Source organism: Salvia hispanica, chromosome 4, assembly GCF_029641045.1.
Source record: "Salvia hispanica isolate PSC_SH4W2 chromosome 4, Shi_PSC_v1, whole genome shotgun sequence".
Classification (NCBI taxonomy): domain Eukaryota; kingdom Viridiplantae; phylum Streptophyta; class Magnoliopsida; order Lamiales; family Lamiaceae; genus Salvia; species Salvia hispanica.
In genome coordinates this window covers 51236446-51252305 of record NC_142695.1, presented here as the reverse complement: position 1 = coordinate 51252305, position 15860 = coordinate 51236446, and the positions used below count along the sequence as shown (strand labels likewise).

General features: G+C 34.9%; 4 protein-coding genes across 5 annotated transcripts; 2 read left to right on the top strand and 2 right to left on the bottom strand.

Moving 5' to 3' along the window:
* Positions 1–163: 163 nt before the first annotated feature.
* On the top strand, positions 164–3220 carry LOC125191673 (VAN3-binding protein-like). 2 transcript variants are annotated; one of them, XM_048089074.2, is made up of 7 exons: positions 164–475; positions 569–679; positions 1162–1579; positions 1661–1894; positions 2060–2109; positions 2221–2278; positions 2449–3220. In XM_048089074.2, exons 1-7 carry the CDS (start codon positions 272–274, stop codon positions 2658–2660), a joined length of 1287 nt encoding a protein of 428 aa, XP_047945031.2. In that variant the 5' UTR covers positions 164–271; the 3' UTR covers positions 2661–3220. The 2 variants fall into 2 exon arrangements, with proteins under 2 accessions (XP_047945031.2, XP_047945032.2); XM_048089075.2 differs by having other exon boundaries at positions 171–475; positions 572–679.
* A 59-nt stretch (positions 3221–3279) lies between these two features.
* On the bottom strand, positions 3280–5196 carry LOC125191674 (protein LIFEGUARD 4-like). The gene is made up of 4 exons (XM_048089077.2): positions 4894–5196; positions 4148–4261; positions 3864–4021; positions 3280–3782 (listed from the first exon to the last, which is right to left on the bottom strand). Exons 1-4 carry the CDS (start codon positions 5141–5143, stop codon positions 3582–3584), a joined length of 723 nt encoding a protein of 240 aa, XP_047945034.1. The 5' UTR covers positions 5144–5196; the 3' UTR covers positions 3280–3581.
* A 1228-nt stretch (positions 5197–6424) lies between these two features.
* LOC148929384 (EPIDERMAL PATTERNING FACTOR-like protein 4) lies at positions 6425–7096 on the bottom strand. The gene is made up of 2 exons (XM_089069848.1): positions 6950–7096; positions 6425–6744 (listed from the first exon to the last, which is right to left on the bottom strand). Exons 1-2 carry the CDS (start codon positions 7053–7055, stop codon positions 6569–6571), a joined length of 282 nt encoding a protein of 93 aa, XP_088925974.1. The 5' UTR covers positions 7056–7096; the 3' UTR covers positions 6425–6568.
* Positions 7097–12056: 4960 nt separating this feature from the next.
* HSFA6B (heat shock transcription factor A6B) lies at positions 12057–13959 on the top strand. Its single transcript, XM_048091618.2, has 2 exons — positions 12057–12594; positions 13059–13959. Exons 1-2 carry the CDS (start codon positions 12307–12309, stop codon positions 13788–13790), a joined length of 1020 nt encoding a protein of 339 aa, XP_047947575.2. The 5' UTR covers positions 12057–12306; the 3' UTR covers positions 13791–13959.
* Positions 13960–15860: the final 1901 nt, after the last annotated feature.

The following is a 15860-nucleotide window of genomic DNA, read 5'->3' as shown; positions in this document are numbered from 1 at the left end:
ACCTAAAATTGTGCCTAGGAACAAAAATAAAATAAAATTTGTGTCTCTCTCATGAAATAATCTGTGCGAGCTTTTCATGATCTGCAACTGTAAGCTCAAGCAGACATGAAAGAGAGAGAAGGAGAGAGAGATTGACACATACCGATTAACTGTTCCTTTCTCTCTCCGACATGTCTATAAAGAATTGAGAGTGACCTCCTCATCTATCCACATCCCATGATCCCATTTAACAACAACAACAAGCCCCCTCCATATTTTTCAACTCAAAACCATGGACAGCAGCATGTTTAAACCTTCTGAAACTCCAACAGACCCCATGGAATTCCTCTCCCGCTCCTGGACCTCCTCCCCCCTTCAAATCTCCAACGCCCCACCTCCACCTTCACCTCCGCCGCTCCAAGATATCTCCAACCCTTTCTCCTTTTCTTTTTCTGAGACCTCCCAGCTTCTCATGGAGCGTATCATGTCACAGCCTGTAAGTAAAGATCGAATTTTTTTCTTTCTTTTTGTCCATATTCAGATTCTTGGAATTTTGTATGATCGATTCATATGGGTACTACTTGTGAAGCAGGATGTATCACCTCGTACTTCAGGAAGGCTATCTCACAGTGGGCCTCTCATTGGAAGTTCCATCTCTGATAGCCCACCACTCTCCCCTTCTGAAATGGATGATCTCAAGGTCTCTTCTATTTCTTTCTTGTTTTACTGTTTTCTCTCTTGCACTTACATTTATCATGTCTGTCGCACAAGTTCTGCACACACACAGATTGTGTATGTATCAGCTTTCTCTTTAACCTTAGCAGACCACCTATGTCAGTTTCTTGCATTAGCTTTAAAGATGGAAGAATGTTTGTGGTAGCTAAATTTTTATTTATTAATCATGTTATTTCCTAAGAAGAATGTAGTGTGCTTGATTGTGATAAATGGAAAGAAAGGAATTGATGATGTGGGGCAGTCTACCATCTTGAGTGTGATTCATGTTAATTTCTTGAAATCAATTTATACAAGTGGTCCAGTTTCTTGGTGGGCTCTTTTTCTACTAATCTTATTGATTGAATCAAAATGTGGAAGTTGCAGTGCCCTCTGCACTTACCTACATGTCTGTAACACACAAGTTTTTAGCATTAATTTAATGATGTTGACATTGGTTTATTGGGGCAGTTGATCAGTGATCATGCTAGCTGTAACAACCAGATCAAGAGCAGCTTCGTCGCAGGAACTTCTGCAGGCGGAAGGAAGACGGTTGGAAGGTGGTTGAAGGACAGGAAAGAGAAGAAGAAGGAGGAGGTGAGAGAACAGAATGCACAGCTTCATGCTGCCATCTCTGTTGCTGGTGTAGCAGCAGCCATTGCTGCCATAGCGGCCGCCACAGCCGCGTCGTCTGGAGCTAGAAAGGACGAGCAGATGGGCAAGACCGACATGGCTGTGGCTTCAGCTGCAACACTGGTGGCTGCACAGTGTGTTGAGGCAGCTGAGGCGATGGGGGCCGAGCGCGAGCACTTGGCCTCTGTGGTCAGCTCCGCTGTCAACGTGCAGTCGCCTGGCGACATAATGACCTTGACAGCTGCTGCAGCTACTGGTGAGAAAACTCTTGCAAAATTCTTGAATCATTCATTTATGTGTTAAGAATTCTTTGTGAATTTCTGCTGCATTTTTCTAGCTCTGCGTGGTGCTGCCACATTGAAGGCGAGGGCGTTGAAGGAAGTGTGGAGCATTGCGTCTGTTATACCCGTGGACAGGGTGATGGGAGTGCCTAATGGTGGCAGCAGTGGAAGAAATGGGAGTTTGAATGGAAGCCATAGTGGTGAGCTTCCAGCTGAAGAGAATTTTCTTGGCATTTGCAGTAAGGAGTTGCTTGCTAGAGGCGGTGAGCTCTTGAAACGAACGCGAAAGGGTAGATTTCTTGCCTAAACTCATCTCAGTCTCATTACAAGAAATGTTTATGTTGGTGACTCTTTTTGTATGATAGTTTGATGATGATGCCATTTACTCGTTTTTCTTGATGATCATATGCATTTTTAGTCGAGTAACGGGTCATATTGTGTATGGTGAAATGCAGGTGATCTTCACTGGAAGATTGTGTCTGTGTACATCAACAGAATGGGTCAGGTGAGAGCCTTTACATGGCCATGATTGAACAATAAAAAACATATAATATGTTGATATGCTTTTGTCTTTCACTGATCTGAAACAGAGAGTTTTTCATTCACATTTTGATAGGTGATACTGAAAATGAAGAGTAGACATGTTGCTGGGACAGTCACAAAAAAGAAAAAGAGTGAGTGAGCCATTAAATTTCTGCTTTTGTCTTTTCTTTTTTTAATTTATACTATTGGAGGTGGTGGGCTTGCTTCCATTTGGGGATTTGAGAAAGTAGTATGCAAATTGTTTTGAGAGAAAAAGATAAAGAAAGTTGGTATCTTTTTTCCTTTTTCTTGAAATTCTCAGATGTTGTGCTGGAAGTGATGAAGGACATCCCGGCATGGCCGGGGCGCCACCTCCTAGAGGGCGGTGAGGACCGGAGATACTTCTCCTTGAAGACGGTGGCACGTGGGGTCGTTGAGTTTGAGTGCCGGAACCAAAGAGAGCATGATATATGGACTCAAGGTGTTACAAGGTTGCTTACAATTACTTCAGATCAGAGCAGACAGAGGATCTAACGGTTTTGCAATCCAGTGATTGTGGCCTAAAAGGCTAAAATCTTGAAGTTTGGTTTGGAAATTGTTCTTTTTTTTAATAAAAATATCTGAAGCTTCTGCCCAATGTGAAAAATGAAGCTAAAGTTGGTTAGTAATGGTAAGAAGTAAAGTGGAATTAAAGAAAGCTAGAAAACTATGTGATCTTGTGGAAAAGGGGTATCTTGGAATAGGTTTTGGTCAAAAAAAATGCGAGACTCCCATTTTTCCTAAATTTTATATTATTGCATTGCATATAATGTTATTTCCCTTTAATTAGTGTTGGGAACATAGATTAAGGTTTGTGATTAGGCAACTTGGTTTGTAATCATTGCATTGCATTTGGCTTCTTGTCTTTTCTTGTAATAGATTAAGGTTGGTGATTAGGCAACTTGGTTTGTAATCATTTATCATTGTATTGCATTGGTTTGCTTCTTGTCTTATCCTGTAATAGAGTGGTTAGGCTTGCTCTGTTTGTAATCATTGTATTACATTTCTCTGTAAATGAATCCAATAATGCCTAACATGGTACTTTTTTTTGTATATATTTCTATCTTTGAATTGCTATAGAAAGATGGTAGTAGTATATATAAAAAGCTCAACATAACTATAAACATATTGTTATTATCAAAAAAATTGTCTGAACTGAAGAAAATCTACAGATTCATATTCACAGAACTGTTGTAGGAGAAAGCAAACACACCTTCCACACATATAAACCATTCTTGTGTATGAAACCATTCTTGAAGCACAATAGTACTTAAAATACTGTTGAGAAAAAAAAATAAAAAAAAATAAACACACTTTCAACCCTTTAAGTTTTCTTCAGAGCAAAGATGGAAATTGAGCTTCTTGTTTCCTCAGTGACTCCATAACTTGTCTTGTTCCAAGTTGGAAATGAGGTGTTCAGTCATCTCCAAATATAGCAAGAATGTACAGGAACAGATTCACTATGTCCATGTACAGACAGCATGCTGCGTCGATGTACTGATCGTAGTTGAACCGTTTGATCAGATTGTCCGTGTCGTAGATGATGAAGCCGGAGAAGACCAGTGCCCCCACACAGCCGATCACCTGCTCCCCGATTCGCCCCAGAGGGAAAATGATCTGTCAATATAAGAGACGGTATATCAAATACAGCACCATATGCAAATAGATCATCTAGATTTTTAAGGCATCAAAACTAACCCTAATGATGCCAAAGGCCATAAGAAGCAAGATAGCACAGAACAAGAAAGGCCCCATGAAGCTGAAGTCAGCGCCACGTTTTGCAGCAGCAAACGTGAACGCTGTGAGGCCAACAGTCACAACTAGAGTCAGACCGGCAGCCAGCAACACCGCGTCACCTGTGGGAAAAACAGTTAATTCTTGTTAGCATTTTCTTGAGAAAAATATTGTGTGAGTTTTCTGTGCTTGAGTAGTTCTTGGCTTCAGAGGAAGTTGTATTAGAAATAGACAAGAAATATGATTACCTTGTCTTTGAGAGGAGCAAGCCCCAACCATGAATGCCATAACGCAGGTGAAGAGAAACAAAAGAATATAGTTCCACGGATGTTTCTGACTGAAGCAACTCATCATCAAGCACACTGCATCATAAGTCCAAACAGTTGAGAAAGAAATTAGATAGACTCATAGACAGTCTTGTTTGATGGAGTAACTAACTAGAGACATATCTCCAATGTAACATTGGTATAGGCCATTTTACATCATGTACAAATAATTTACTACAGGAAAATGCAATTTAAATATGCCACTCTAGAGCTCCATCAAAAGAAACATCTTCCAATAATTGTTATCGAAAGTGCCCCCGAGCCTACCCCATGATGGCCGAGACAAGCACGAGTCAAGGGGTGAGCCTAGGGTGGGGTTATTCAGGGGTGGCTAGGTGCCCCTATTTTTTTTCCAGTCCGGAACACATTCTAACCCAAGCCCAATATGTTTTAGGGTAGCCATTACATTTTCCAATGGCCAGTGGCAGAGCTAGGGTTTCAAAATTGAAATTAGGGCTTGAAATTTCCCAAATCAATTTAATTAATGGGGCCCGCTCCCCTCAAGCACAACACTATCACCAATATACAAAAAATGTCATTCTACTATTTATGTTTCCATAATGAATTTTTAGTTTTACAACAACAAGTGTTATTCAAAAAAGTTAAAAAAACGTAGAGAAAGAAAACCATCCCCAAATAATTGGAAAGAAAGAAAAGTAGAGAAATACGAATAACGGTAAGAATGATGGCGGCGATCATGGTGTAAAGGCCGGCGGGAGTGCGAAGGAAAAGGCGAACGGGTTGAATAAAAGTCATGGCAATGGCAGTCCCGAAGGTGATGAGCAACTGCAGGCAGAGAATGGAATAGACTTTGCGGATGAAGCCCCATCGCATCTGCGGATTCTCCATCATCCCTGGGTACAGCTGCCCATTCCCCTTCTCCAGATCCACGCCGTGTTTGTTTGAATAAAATGCCATCCTTCTCTGATCAACGTCAAGAAACTACAATGTCTTCGATTGATTTTCTTGCCAGGGTTGATCAAATCTTCCTCTCTCCAATTCTCTCTCTTTTTATACACACTTTTTTTTTTTGAAGACCCTACTTTTTTGGGCAATATTTTACGTGATTTGAACTATTAACCGTTTTTTTTTAAGTGGCGGAAGATTAATTGCTTTAAGATATACTCCTACTATACGGTTTTCAGATATACTCCATTTTATATTCAACATATACACCATTTTAATACTATTAATTACTCGAAAATATTATGGTCGATATTCCTGACCCAATGAAATCGCTCCACCTCAGTGTTATGTTGATATGTTCAATACCCTTAATTCTAAAGATAGTCGAGTATTTAGCACTCCAAAATTCTAAACTTGGATTCATGTATTTTTGTTAGAGAATACATGAAGAAACTAGAAATGAGTACATTTGTAACTCGAATATAACAATTCACATCTACCAAAATTAACCATACAGTTGGCTATTTGTTTCATAGTCCACAATTAAATAAATAGGAATTTTGTAACAGTAAAAAACTTACCACATCAATTTATTTACGTGTGGAACTGTCAAAAATCTTTAGTTGTTATTTGGTCAGAGTTACAGTTGAAACAAATCATGTGCTCAATAATTGACTAATTTTTTATACAGTGCATATATATGGAACAAAAACCATGATACGCAAAATACAGTACAGTAAAATAAAAATATTAATATATAACTCTCGTAATAAAAATAATCATACAGTTATTGAGTATATCCCAAGAAAACTGATCAATAAATAAAAAATTCCAAATATAAAAAATGTAGATATCAATGAAATGTGATTATATTCGATAAGTAATTAATAAAAGATGCAGGTCTTGTACCTATTGTACCCATCAGAACTATAACTAAATAAATACACACTGTTCATTCTGTCCTACGCTATCACCTGCATTGAATAGGTAACAAAAACTATAGGCCAAATGAAATTAATAATTCATATATAGCCATATATGATTAGGAAATCACAAGTGACCACTAAAGAATAAAATAATTCATTATGAACAAATTTACAGAGAAATTCGGGTAGAGAATAAAAATATTAAATGCAAGAAATTTCAGAAGTAAACGACATACAAGAGATAAGCAACATGATTAATTGGAATTCTGTCATGTTCGTAGAAATGGAATTATTAATTATAAACCGAGAAAGTGAAATTAATTAAAGAGGGAAATTATAGTAGAAATTGAAAAGAGGCAAAAACAATAATAACAAAATTCATCTTGTGAAAGAAGCAGTGAAACATAATTAATACTACCACTTCTACTTATATCGTGTGTGTTGAGCATTATATATTTGTTTGAGCAAATCTAAGAATAAATCATGGAATATGCATACACTAATATCTTGGTCAAGGCATGAAGATCTTGTTTTTGCACTTGCACCTCCATGCCTCCGGATAGTAATCCGCTTTGGAGGCAAAGCCGGGATTGATCACAACGCGGACCGCCTTGCACGGCCTGCACCGCCGGCACTTGTGTCTGCATGACGGCGGCGACGATCCCGGCCCCGTCAGCGCCCCAACACCTACACATACCACACCACTCAATTAATTTGTTAATTGCACTTAATTATTAATAAAGTAGAGACCGTGAGTTGGTCATGTGGTAGAGTGGTAGTTGATTGAGGCCAACCAAAGGCCTTAGATTTGAATGCATCGTGCCGCGTTCTTTAAATTTATAACAATTTGCACATAAAAAAAAGTAGACGGTGTGTGTGTGTGTGTATTTACTTGGAATGGAGACGAAGGCTGAGGCCGATGCAAGGAGGAGGAGGAGGGTCGTCACGGCGGCAAGGAGTGTAAATTGGTGGCGGTGATGGCGGGGAAGGAAGTTCATCGGCGGAGAGGCTGAGTGTGTGAAAAGATGTATAGAATTGATGCAAAGCGTGTGTGTCTGTGAGTCCAAGTCAAATAGACTAAGGCAGTTGGTTTTATAATTTTGAGAGCAAATTAGGAAACAAAAAGATTTCCGGACAACTAAGTTTACATATTTTCAATTCCTCATAAAATAAATATTGCTATAAATCTCTAGACAAAGAAATAAAGTTTTAAGGTATTCTTTCACTATTTTTTTTTAAATCTTTTTTACTACTATTTACCCTCTTTTGCGTAAGAATTATATTTTGGAATATTTACATTATTTACTTTTCTATTATTATCACTTTATTTACAGTTTCTTCTGAACTTTCTTTTCTCCATTTTTGTCTCATCTTTTATTCAATGCATCTACTTTTGTTTGGATTTCTTTTATCTTATTTTTAATATATCATACAAAATTAGATTTATTTTACAGAATCTTATATACAGTACGTTATATAATGCGAATATGCGATATTATATCTATTTGCTTATGTATTACACTGACTAATTAATTATATATAAATCGATAGATATTTTATCATAGTACACGATTGTCTATAATACATATATAAATCATAGATGCAATATTTTAGTATATACGAATACGATTATCTATATATAGCAAGGTATACAAATTTTTGAGAATTTGTTTGACTATATGAGGGAATATTGATGAATATGAGTCCAGTTTTTTCCCCTTACTTTTATAATGGAATGCCCCTAATTAACACATATGGTATGGATGCCCCTAATTTCTAAACTTCAAATTATATATTATGTTAGTATATATTAGAGAAATATAAATGAATTATTTTTTGGTCTTTCAAAAAACATCTACAAGAGAGAAAAGTTTGGTGGTTGGTGGTGTTGATGTAGCAAAATAAAGTTGATTGTTATGTTATGATCGATTTTTCATGGAGAAAATAAAGTTTGGGAAAAAGGGTCCCACTTATGGGATGGATAGATCGATGAATTTGATGTGTGTAGGCTCGTAGGGCTGTCCCAATTCATGTACAAATGATGTTTGAAATTGATTGGCACACGGTTGTCTTTGGAGGAAAACAATACTCACTTCTCACTTCGTTTTATAGTAATAAAGTCATTTTACCATTTTGATACATTACATAAGTCATTTTATTTTTTAGTAAAAGTCACACATTTTTCCACACCTACTCTACTTTACTCTCTCTTACTTTATTTCTCTCATCTCTCTATTTTTTACATTTTCTACTTTACTCACTCTTACTTAATTCACCTAACACTATTTTTCCTAATCTCTGTGCCGAAAAGAAACATCTCAATTACTATAGAATAGAGGAAGTAGTATATAATGAAAAATGAGCTGAATAAGTTAGTGGAATATTAATTTTATTATAAAATGTGAGTGAAATAAGTTGGTAGAATATGAAACCTATGTAGCATTTAAGGGAAGAAATGAAATAGAATTCTCATCATGTGACATATGTGATAAAATAGGACTTTTATTATGATAGAGTACTCTTATAGGAAGGCCTCTTGGTTAGGAGTCTTGTTTCTTTCACTCATAAGTTTTAAGAAATAATAATAATGAATAAGAAGTGAAAAAATTGATAGAATATTGATCTTGCTTTTATATATTAATTTTATAATAATGTATAGATGAAAATTGAAATAAATTTATGAAATATAAGACATGTAATGCTTATGTTAAAAGTGGAAGACTCCTATAATCACATATATTGAAATGGAAAAATGGTATACTAAGTATTGAACAAGAATGTAATAACTTTTTTCAACTTTTTAATTACTCCTTCCCATAATAGAAGTAGTTTGGGCACAAGTTTTAAAATATGTAAAGTGAGTTGAATAAGTTGGTGAAATGCAAGTTCCACTTATATTCCCTTCGTCCACGATTAAGAGTCTCATTTCTAAATGGCGTGAGTTTTAAGAAATGTTAAGAAAAGTGGGTGGAAGAAAGTTAGTGGAACATGGGTTCCACTTGTATATATTAGTTTTGAATGATATGTGAGTGGAATGAGTTAGTTGAATGTGGGGTCTCTTTACCATTTATGGTAATTATGAACCGGGACTCTTATTCGTGGACGGACTAAAATGGAAAAACGAGACTCTTATTCGTGGACGGACCAAAATGGAAAAATGAGACTCTTATTCGTGGACGGACCAAAATGGAAAAACGAGACTCTTATTCGTGGACGGAGGGAGTATATAGTAGTTTTATAGTAATAAAATGTGAGTGAAACGAGTCAGTGGAATGCGAGACCTACTTATCATTATGAAAAGGTAAAAATAGGATAGTATTATTGGACGGACGAATGACGAAATAAAACTCTTATTGCGGAAGAGACTACGAGAGAGTCAAACTTTGGTGGAGAAAACAAAATCATTTCTACTGAAAACTAGATAACAGTCTCAAAGTCAGTGTACGACGCAAGATTGATCACCTACATTTCACAAAATTAGGAGCCAGGCCTAGAGGGTCCGGTCCACTCATTTTTTAACTCTCAATTTCAAGATTTGTTTAATTATCAATTTTATGATATTTTTTAAACTATTTATTTTAGAATAAAATGAGTATCATGCTAGTTTAGTACTACTACACGTCTATTATTATTTTATATATTTAATTTTATTTTTAATATATTAAAAAATTATTATTGATATTTTCAATTTTTAATTTTTATCACAATCAGAGCTTGATATATTTGTTTTCTTTCTAACTACAAATAAATGAACAAAATAATAAATTGAGATTGGATTTTCAAGTCTCACATTTGCAAGAATGTGTTATCGATATACGAAGTATTTTATGACATCTGATGTTTATATGTAACACAAGAAGCTAACGCTAAGCACTAAGATCTTTAGATTTACGATATTCATATGTCACTCATTGATTAAATGAACTAACTTGTACTACATACGTGCAAGTATGTAGGCGTCATGTGCCATGCTCCAGCGTTGAGCACATGTGCGCACAATAATACTGATGTCATAAAATATCAGTATTCCTTATATCAGAAGTTCTTTTTATTAGTGAGTACAAAATTAATTTATCTATCCGCCAATAAAGTCTTACTTGTTGGTAACACAACTTTAAAAATATACATGAACAAATAAATAAGTTCTTGTAACATGACTCACGCTATTAGTTTTATAATTAAATATGAGTGAAATAAGAAGTAAACGTGTGTCGTACTTACTAAATAAAGAAATACATTTGTTAATGGCATTTTTAGTACTCCATATCTAAATTATGACAGCATTTTGAAATTTTAGGAAAATGCATAATGTATTGAATAATTGAATGAAAGTTGGGTGGGCCCTGAAACGGGTCTGGGCCGAGTCAGATATGTTCTGAGCGAGTCATTAATGGGCCTCTGATTCGTTCAGTAATGTGGATTTGGGCCAACTCATCCTCTCGGGCCAGCCACTGTTAATCTGGGTCTGCCCGACACTGCCTTTTCTGCTTTTGTCTGCAATTTTTAAGTTTGTTGTCGACACTCCTACCCAATTTTCGGGGCAATACTATAATTTCAATTAAATTTGATTTTAAAAAAATTTAGATTTAAGTGAATTTAATTAAAAATTAATTTTGTTATTTATTGTAATATATGTAGCAATAACAAAGAAGTGATATAGAAATCGAATCGTAGCATGATTTCGACTATGATTTGAATTAATATACAATATTTAGTAGAAAATATATATTTTATTAAATATACAAATATTTAAGTATAAATTTTAAATTTTCTTGAAGTGTTGCAAAATGATTAGTACGAAATTTATTTTAAATCAATTAATGTTTATAAAATGATTTTCAATGTAAAATGTTTAAAAAAGTTCGGTTATGTACGTACGTATACGTACGTTTAGCACTACTCTTTATATTAGAGCTTAATAAATTAATTAAAACACCAGATATGTTTATGCAATAACGTATTCTTGTAAGAAATGATCTAAGAAAGAAATTATTTTATCATTTACATACTCATTACTTTATTTTATCAATTTTTTATCTGCCCAATTTCCACTAGCTTTTGGCTCAATCTACGAGAAAGTTACATTTTTGCAACCAAAAAGTTTAACCAAATTTATCCGTCAATTTGAAACTTTAATTATTCTAACAAATCAATAGTTTAAAATCGCCGACATTAAATATTTGTTTTTTTGTAAGAAGGTCCCCCGAAACTACACCAGCCCCTTGTTTCTGTGTGCTAGCTATTCATTTCAAACATACTATTAAGAGAATTTTGTATATTTTATTGCATAGTTCTCTAGATATTTGTTGGAATCTTTTACACTTTTAAACTAGTAGATTTCTTTTAAGGAAAATATCTTCTTGGACTCCTAATTAAACACCTAAGTCTTCACAATGCTGATACATCATTAAGCTAAGTGTTCTTCTCTCCTTGAATTTAGGTGGCTTTGCATTAATATAATACAATGGCAGATTTATTAGGTAGTTAGGTTTTTATTTATATAATCAATATCACATGCGCATTTCTCCAACTGTGCACATTTTAGGAGTATATGACATTAGTACCAATTAATTTCTCTTTTCTCACTCCAGAAATGAGCAATGTTACCAAAAAAAATGTTTCAAAAATCAATTACTCCGTTAGAAATTTAGAATCACAATTATGCAATTTCATAACTTTTACAAGTCAATTCATTGAGGGATTATAAATTACAACACTAGCTAGCTTTATACAGAAGAAATCGAGATTCTTCTCATTTTCTCCTTTTTCCTTTTTTATTTTTTTGTTGTTGTAATTAATCGAGACAGTAGTGTTGAATAATGTCTTCCAAAATAGTACCAATAAAAAAACAAACAAAATTCTACCTTCCCAAAGAAGAAAGGGCCCCCAAAATATCTTCAACACAACTTTTGCCTACAAACTTTCCACCTGTCCAAGTTTGAAAAGTGCTATAAAAATATGCTTATTCTTAACATAATTTAATTCATAGGTCTCACCACTTCTCCAATCACCTCTTCATATTTGCAGCCCACTTGATAACAAATTCATCATCATCACCACTCCAAAATGCTCCCTTTCCAGTTTGATTCAATTTCAAGAATCCCCTTTCACCCTTAGAAACGACAAGAAACTAGAATCTTGATGTTTCTCTCAAACTTGTCATATTTTTTTTATAAAAAAAATACTACTGTTCATGCATATTTGATCTTGCTATTTTGAATTACACCAACCATATAAGATCTTGTGGTCATGAATAACCTAGGATCTGCGAAGGAGGAATTCTTGGGATCAAGTTCATCCGAATTCAGTGTCGGCAATCCTCAGCCTATGGAGGGTTTACATGAGGCAGGCCCTCCACCATTCTTGTGCAAGACATATGATTTGGTTGAAGAGGAGAGTACAAATGAGATTGTTTCTTGGAGTAGAGGCAACAACAGTTTCATTGTGTGGGACCCTCAGATATTTGCCACCAATCTCCTTCCCAAGTTCTTCAAGCACAACAATTTCTCAAGCTTTGTCAGACAACTCAACACATATGTAAGGCCTACTCTTTCTTAAATCTTCAAGTTTCTTGGTGTTTAATGTTTATGGTTGACTGATTTGAAGTTTCTAGTAATTGTTGTGGCATGTATACTTTAATTTTTGGAATGCCCTAGATTTGTTTGCCTTTACAAGACCATATACATGTTCTTGAAGCATCTACAACATAATATTTTAATATATCAAGACAAGTTGGCACTTTCTTTTATATACTATAGCCCTTTTTATCAGTTCAATGAATCAAATCCAGCTATTGAGTTTCTGCATATACTCTCATATGTAAATATATACTGTATATGTTAATGTACATTTTTTGTGACATCATATCATATGTGGTGACCTTATTGTATCGAGATTTGATTTTTATAGGCTTTTTTGTACAAGATTTGATTTTTATACAACTAGTTGTGATTTCTATATGAATAGATGTATAAATGAGGGTAGGAATGTGGACTGTGCAGGGATTTAGGAAAGTGGATCCAGACAAGTGGGAGTTTGCTAATGAAGGGTTTTTAAGGGGGAAAAGGCATTTGTTGAAGAATATAAGGAGGAGGAGAACACCATCATCAAATTATCTATCTTGTAGTAACTTAGAGCCATGTGTTGAGTTGGGGAGGTTTGGTCTGGATGCGGAGATGGATCGTCTGAGGAGGGACAAGCAAGTTTTAATGGAGGAACTGGTGAAGCTGAGGCAGCAGCAGCAGAATACAAAGGCATATCTTCAAGCAATGGAGCAAAGGCTCAAAGGGACTGAGCAGAAGCAGAAGCAAGCACTCAGTTTCTTGGCTAGGGCGATTCGCAGCCCGGATTTCCTGCAGCAGATGGTGCAGCACAAGGAGATGAGGAGGGAGATTGAGGAGGCCATTGAAAAGAAGAGGAGGAAGAAGATTGATAATCAAGAATTTTTGTTTCAAGGTGATGATATTGATGGTAAATACATTAGTTTTGGTGATGTTGGAGAACTTGAGGGGTTAGGCTCTTTTGGTGTTAAGGTTGAAGCTCAAGATTTTGATGGTTTGGGGGTGGGAGTGAGCATGCCTAGCGATTCATCGGTGAGTGTTGGGGGGCACGTGGCGCCTCGGGAGTGGCTCGATTGTGGCATTGATGATGATCAAGGGTTTTGGGAGGGTTTGATGAGTGATGGAGGAGTGTTGGGTGATGAGGGTGTGGATGTTTTGGCTAGGCAACTATGATTCTTGGATTCTAAAGCCTAAGATAGAATATGATATAAGAAGCAAGGGTGGAGATCATAATGAAATCAGGAGATTGAAATTTGCTTAATTAGGTAGCTATGTTAGGAACCCTCTAATTAATTGCAACATTCTTGAACAATCAATGTTTAAGGACTGAAATTGGTTTTTATTGCCTGATTTTACCTCAATTGATTCTTAAATGTTTTGTGTTTTGTCTGAGCTATTTTAGGAGCATGAAATGATACTGATCATGTGAGAATATCTTGCTTTGGAATGTTGCTAGTTGTTGCTGATGTTTGTTGGCTTGTTGAAATCGTGTCTCCTCACTATGCCAAAATTAGCAGTTGGGAAATTGCTCAGAATGTTAACTAAGTTAATTTTAATACGAATTTCATTGCTATTATACTCATTTTATAGATTTGAATAAGGTTGAATATGGATGACTGTATGCTGTACACGTACATATGCAATACAAATAAAATTAAATTCTTGGAAATGGTTTTGGAATTAAATATGGTCACAAGAGATGACACCATATGGCCACATGCTATATACTTATGCCTCATCCGACACATCATAAATCTCACTTTGTAAATTAATTTGATTTATTTTAGCCCATAATTAATTAATTCTCACACTTGATACAATTCCTTCATCAAAATTCTTCTTCGCCATGTTTGTGCATAATGTTTGATCATAATAAAAAGGAAATTAAGAAAGAGCAGTTAGTGGTCTACGAAAATATCGGTCAAAAGGAGTAAGAGTACATATGGACTTAATTAAGAAATAAAAACGTTATTAAGTGACTTATATCTCGATCTCAATTAAATAAATAAGGAGATCATACAACTAATTTATTTTCTTATGTGAAAACATCATAATACTTATGTAAAATGTTAGGTAAGTGATGGAAAATGACACAACAAAACTACAAAGCCAAACTCTATATATGTGCTGTCTATTTTATTTAATTTAATGGGCCCAAATATTTGGTTAGGGACAGACGGTTAAACAGGCCCAGATAGTTGGTTTAATAAGCCCGCCCCAATGTTCTCTTTCGGTCATCTTTCTATTATTGGAAATTTAGAAAATCTGAAATTAAAATATACCGTTTAGGTGGAATGTGATCAAATGAAAACTCTAGATATTTTACAAACTCAAAAATATGATCTGGATCATTGAAAAATGTCAACAAATAAAAAAAATTATCAAAAGGAAAATGTCAACATAATTTTAGCGGTAGTCAATGATTGATGTTGTGTTGATAGTATTGATACTGTGTTTATATTAAAATCTTAAAACTTTACTCTTTGTTGATATTGTATTGAAACTGTGTTGAAGCTGTGTTAAGGAGTTTTGAGTTTGTACAATATATAAATTTGCATTTTATCACTACCCGTAAGTAATATAGTGAGTACATTAGTATCCAGTACCAATGAATGAATTATTCATATTACTAGGAATACGAATTCGTTTAGACCGTCCAACTTATTATTTTAAAAAATTCTCAATTCCTATCTTTTCGATGAGATAATATATCAAACAAAATTAGCTAAAATATTGAATATCAAAGTCGATATCACAAAATTGCTATCTTTCAAACTAAACATAGAATTGCTTATCTATTTAAATTAACCCAGAAAATTAATGGTACCGTCCCATAATATACAATTAAAGGCAATTTAGTCGGCCGGATTTAAGAAGAAGCCAACATATTTGTTCTTTATAGCAGTAGTTTATTTCGCAGCTTTAAGTAAACAAAAAGCATGGCAAATAATTGTATTTTGAATAATTTGTACACCATTAAGTTTATGTATTTTGAATGAATAGTGTAAGTTAGATGTTCTAAACGGAAGAGGAGCGGGAGAGAAAATACATTGTAGGAGTTGTTGGTCGTGATAAAAATGAAGGAGAATGATGACGTGGTAAGGTCCTAACCAGAGGAGAAGACGCACGTTGTAAATGCCCTTATTTTCATCCACTGTTAACTAAATTGAACTAATGTAGTGATGTTACAACTCCGGTTTATTTAATTACATTTATATTCCCTTAAAGATTGCAATTAGCTGG

Bases quoted from the DNA above. Each gene is read 5' to 3' on its own strand.
- LOC125191674 (XM_048089077.2), bottom strand. From the start codon at position 5,143: ATGGCATTTTATTCAAACAAACACGGCGTGGATCTGGAGAAGGGGAAT. The intron at 4,262-4,893 runs GTATTTCTCTAC...CTTATGATGCAG, and splicing joins CATCATTCTTACCGTTATTC to TGTGCTTGATGATGAGTTGC. The intron at 4,022-4,147 runs GTAATCATATTT...TTTTTCCCACAG, and splicing joins TTGCTCCTCTCAAAGACAAG to GTGACGCGGTGTTGCTGGCT.
- LOC148929384 (XM_089069848.1), bottom strand. From the start codon at position 7,055: ATGAACTTCCTTCCCCGCCATCACCGCCACCAATTTACACTCCTTGCC. The intron at 6,745-6,949 runs GTAAATACACAC...TGGTATGTGTAG, and splicing joins AGCCTTCGTCTCCATTCCAA to GTGTTGGGGCGCTGACGGGG.
- LOC125191673 (XM_048089074.2), top strand. From the start codon at position 272: ATGGACAGCAGCATGTTTAAACCTTCTGAAACTCCAACAGACCCCATG. The intron at 476-568 runs GTAAGTAAAGAT...CTACTTGTGAAG, and splicing joins AGCGTATCATGTCACAGCCT to CAGGATGTATCACCTCGTAC. The intron at 2,279-2,448 runs GTGAGTGAGCCA...TGAAATTCTCAG, and splicing joins AGTCACAAAAAAGAAAAAGA to ATGTTGTGCTGGAAGTGATG.
- HSFA6B (XM_048091618.2), top strand. From the start codon at position 12,307: ATGAATAACCTAGGATCTGCGAAGGAGGAATTCTTGGGATCAAGTTCA. The intron at 12,595-13,058 runs GTAAGGCCTACT...TGGACTGTGCAG, and splicing joins TCAGACAACTCAACACATAT to GGATTTAGGAAAGTGGATCC.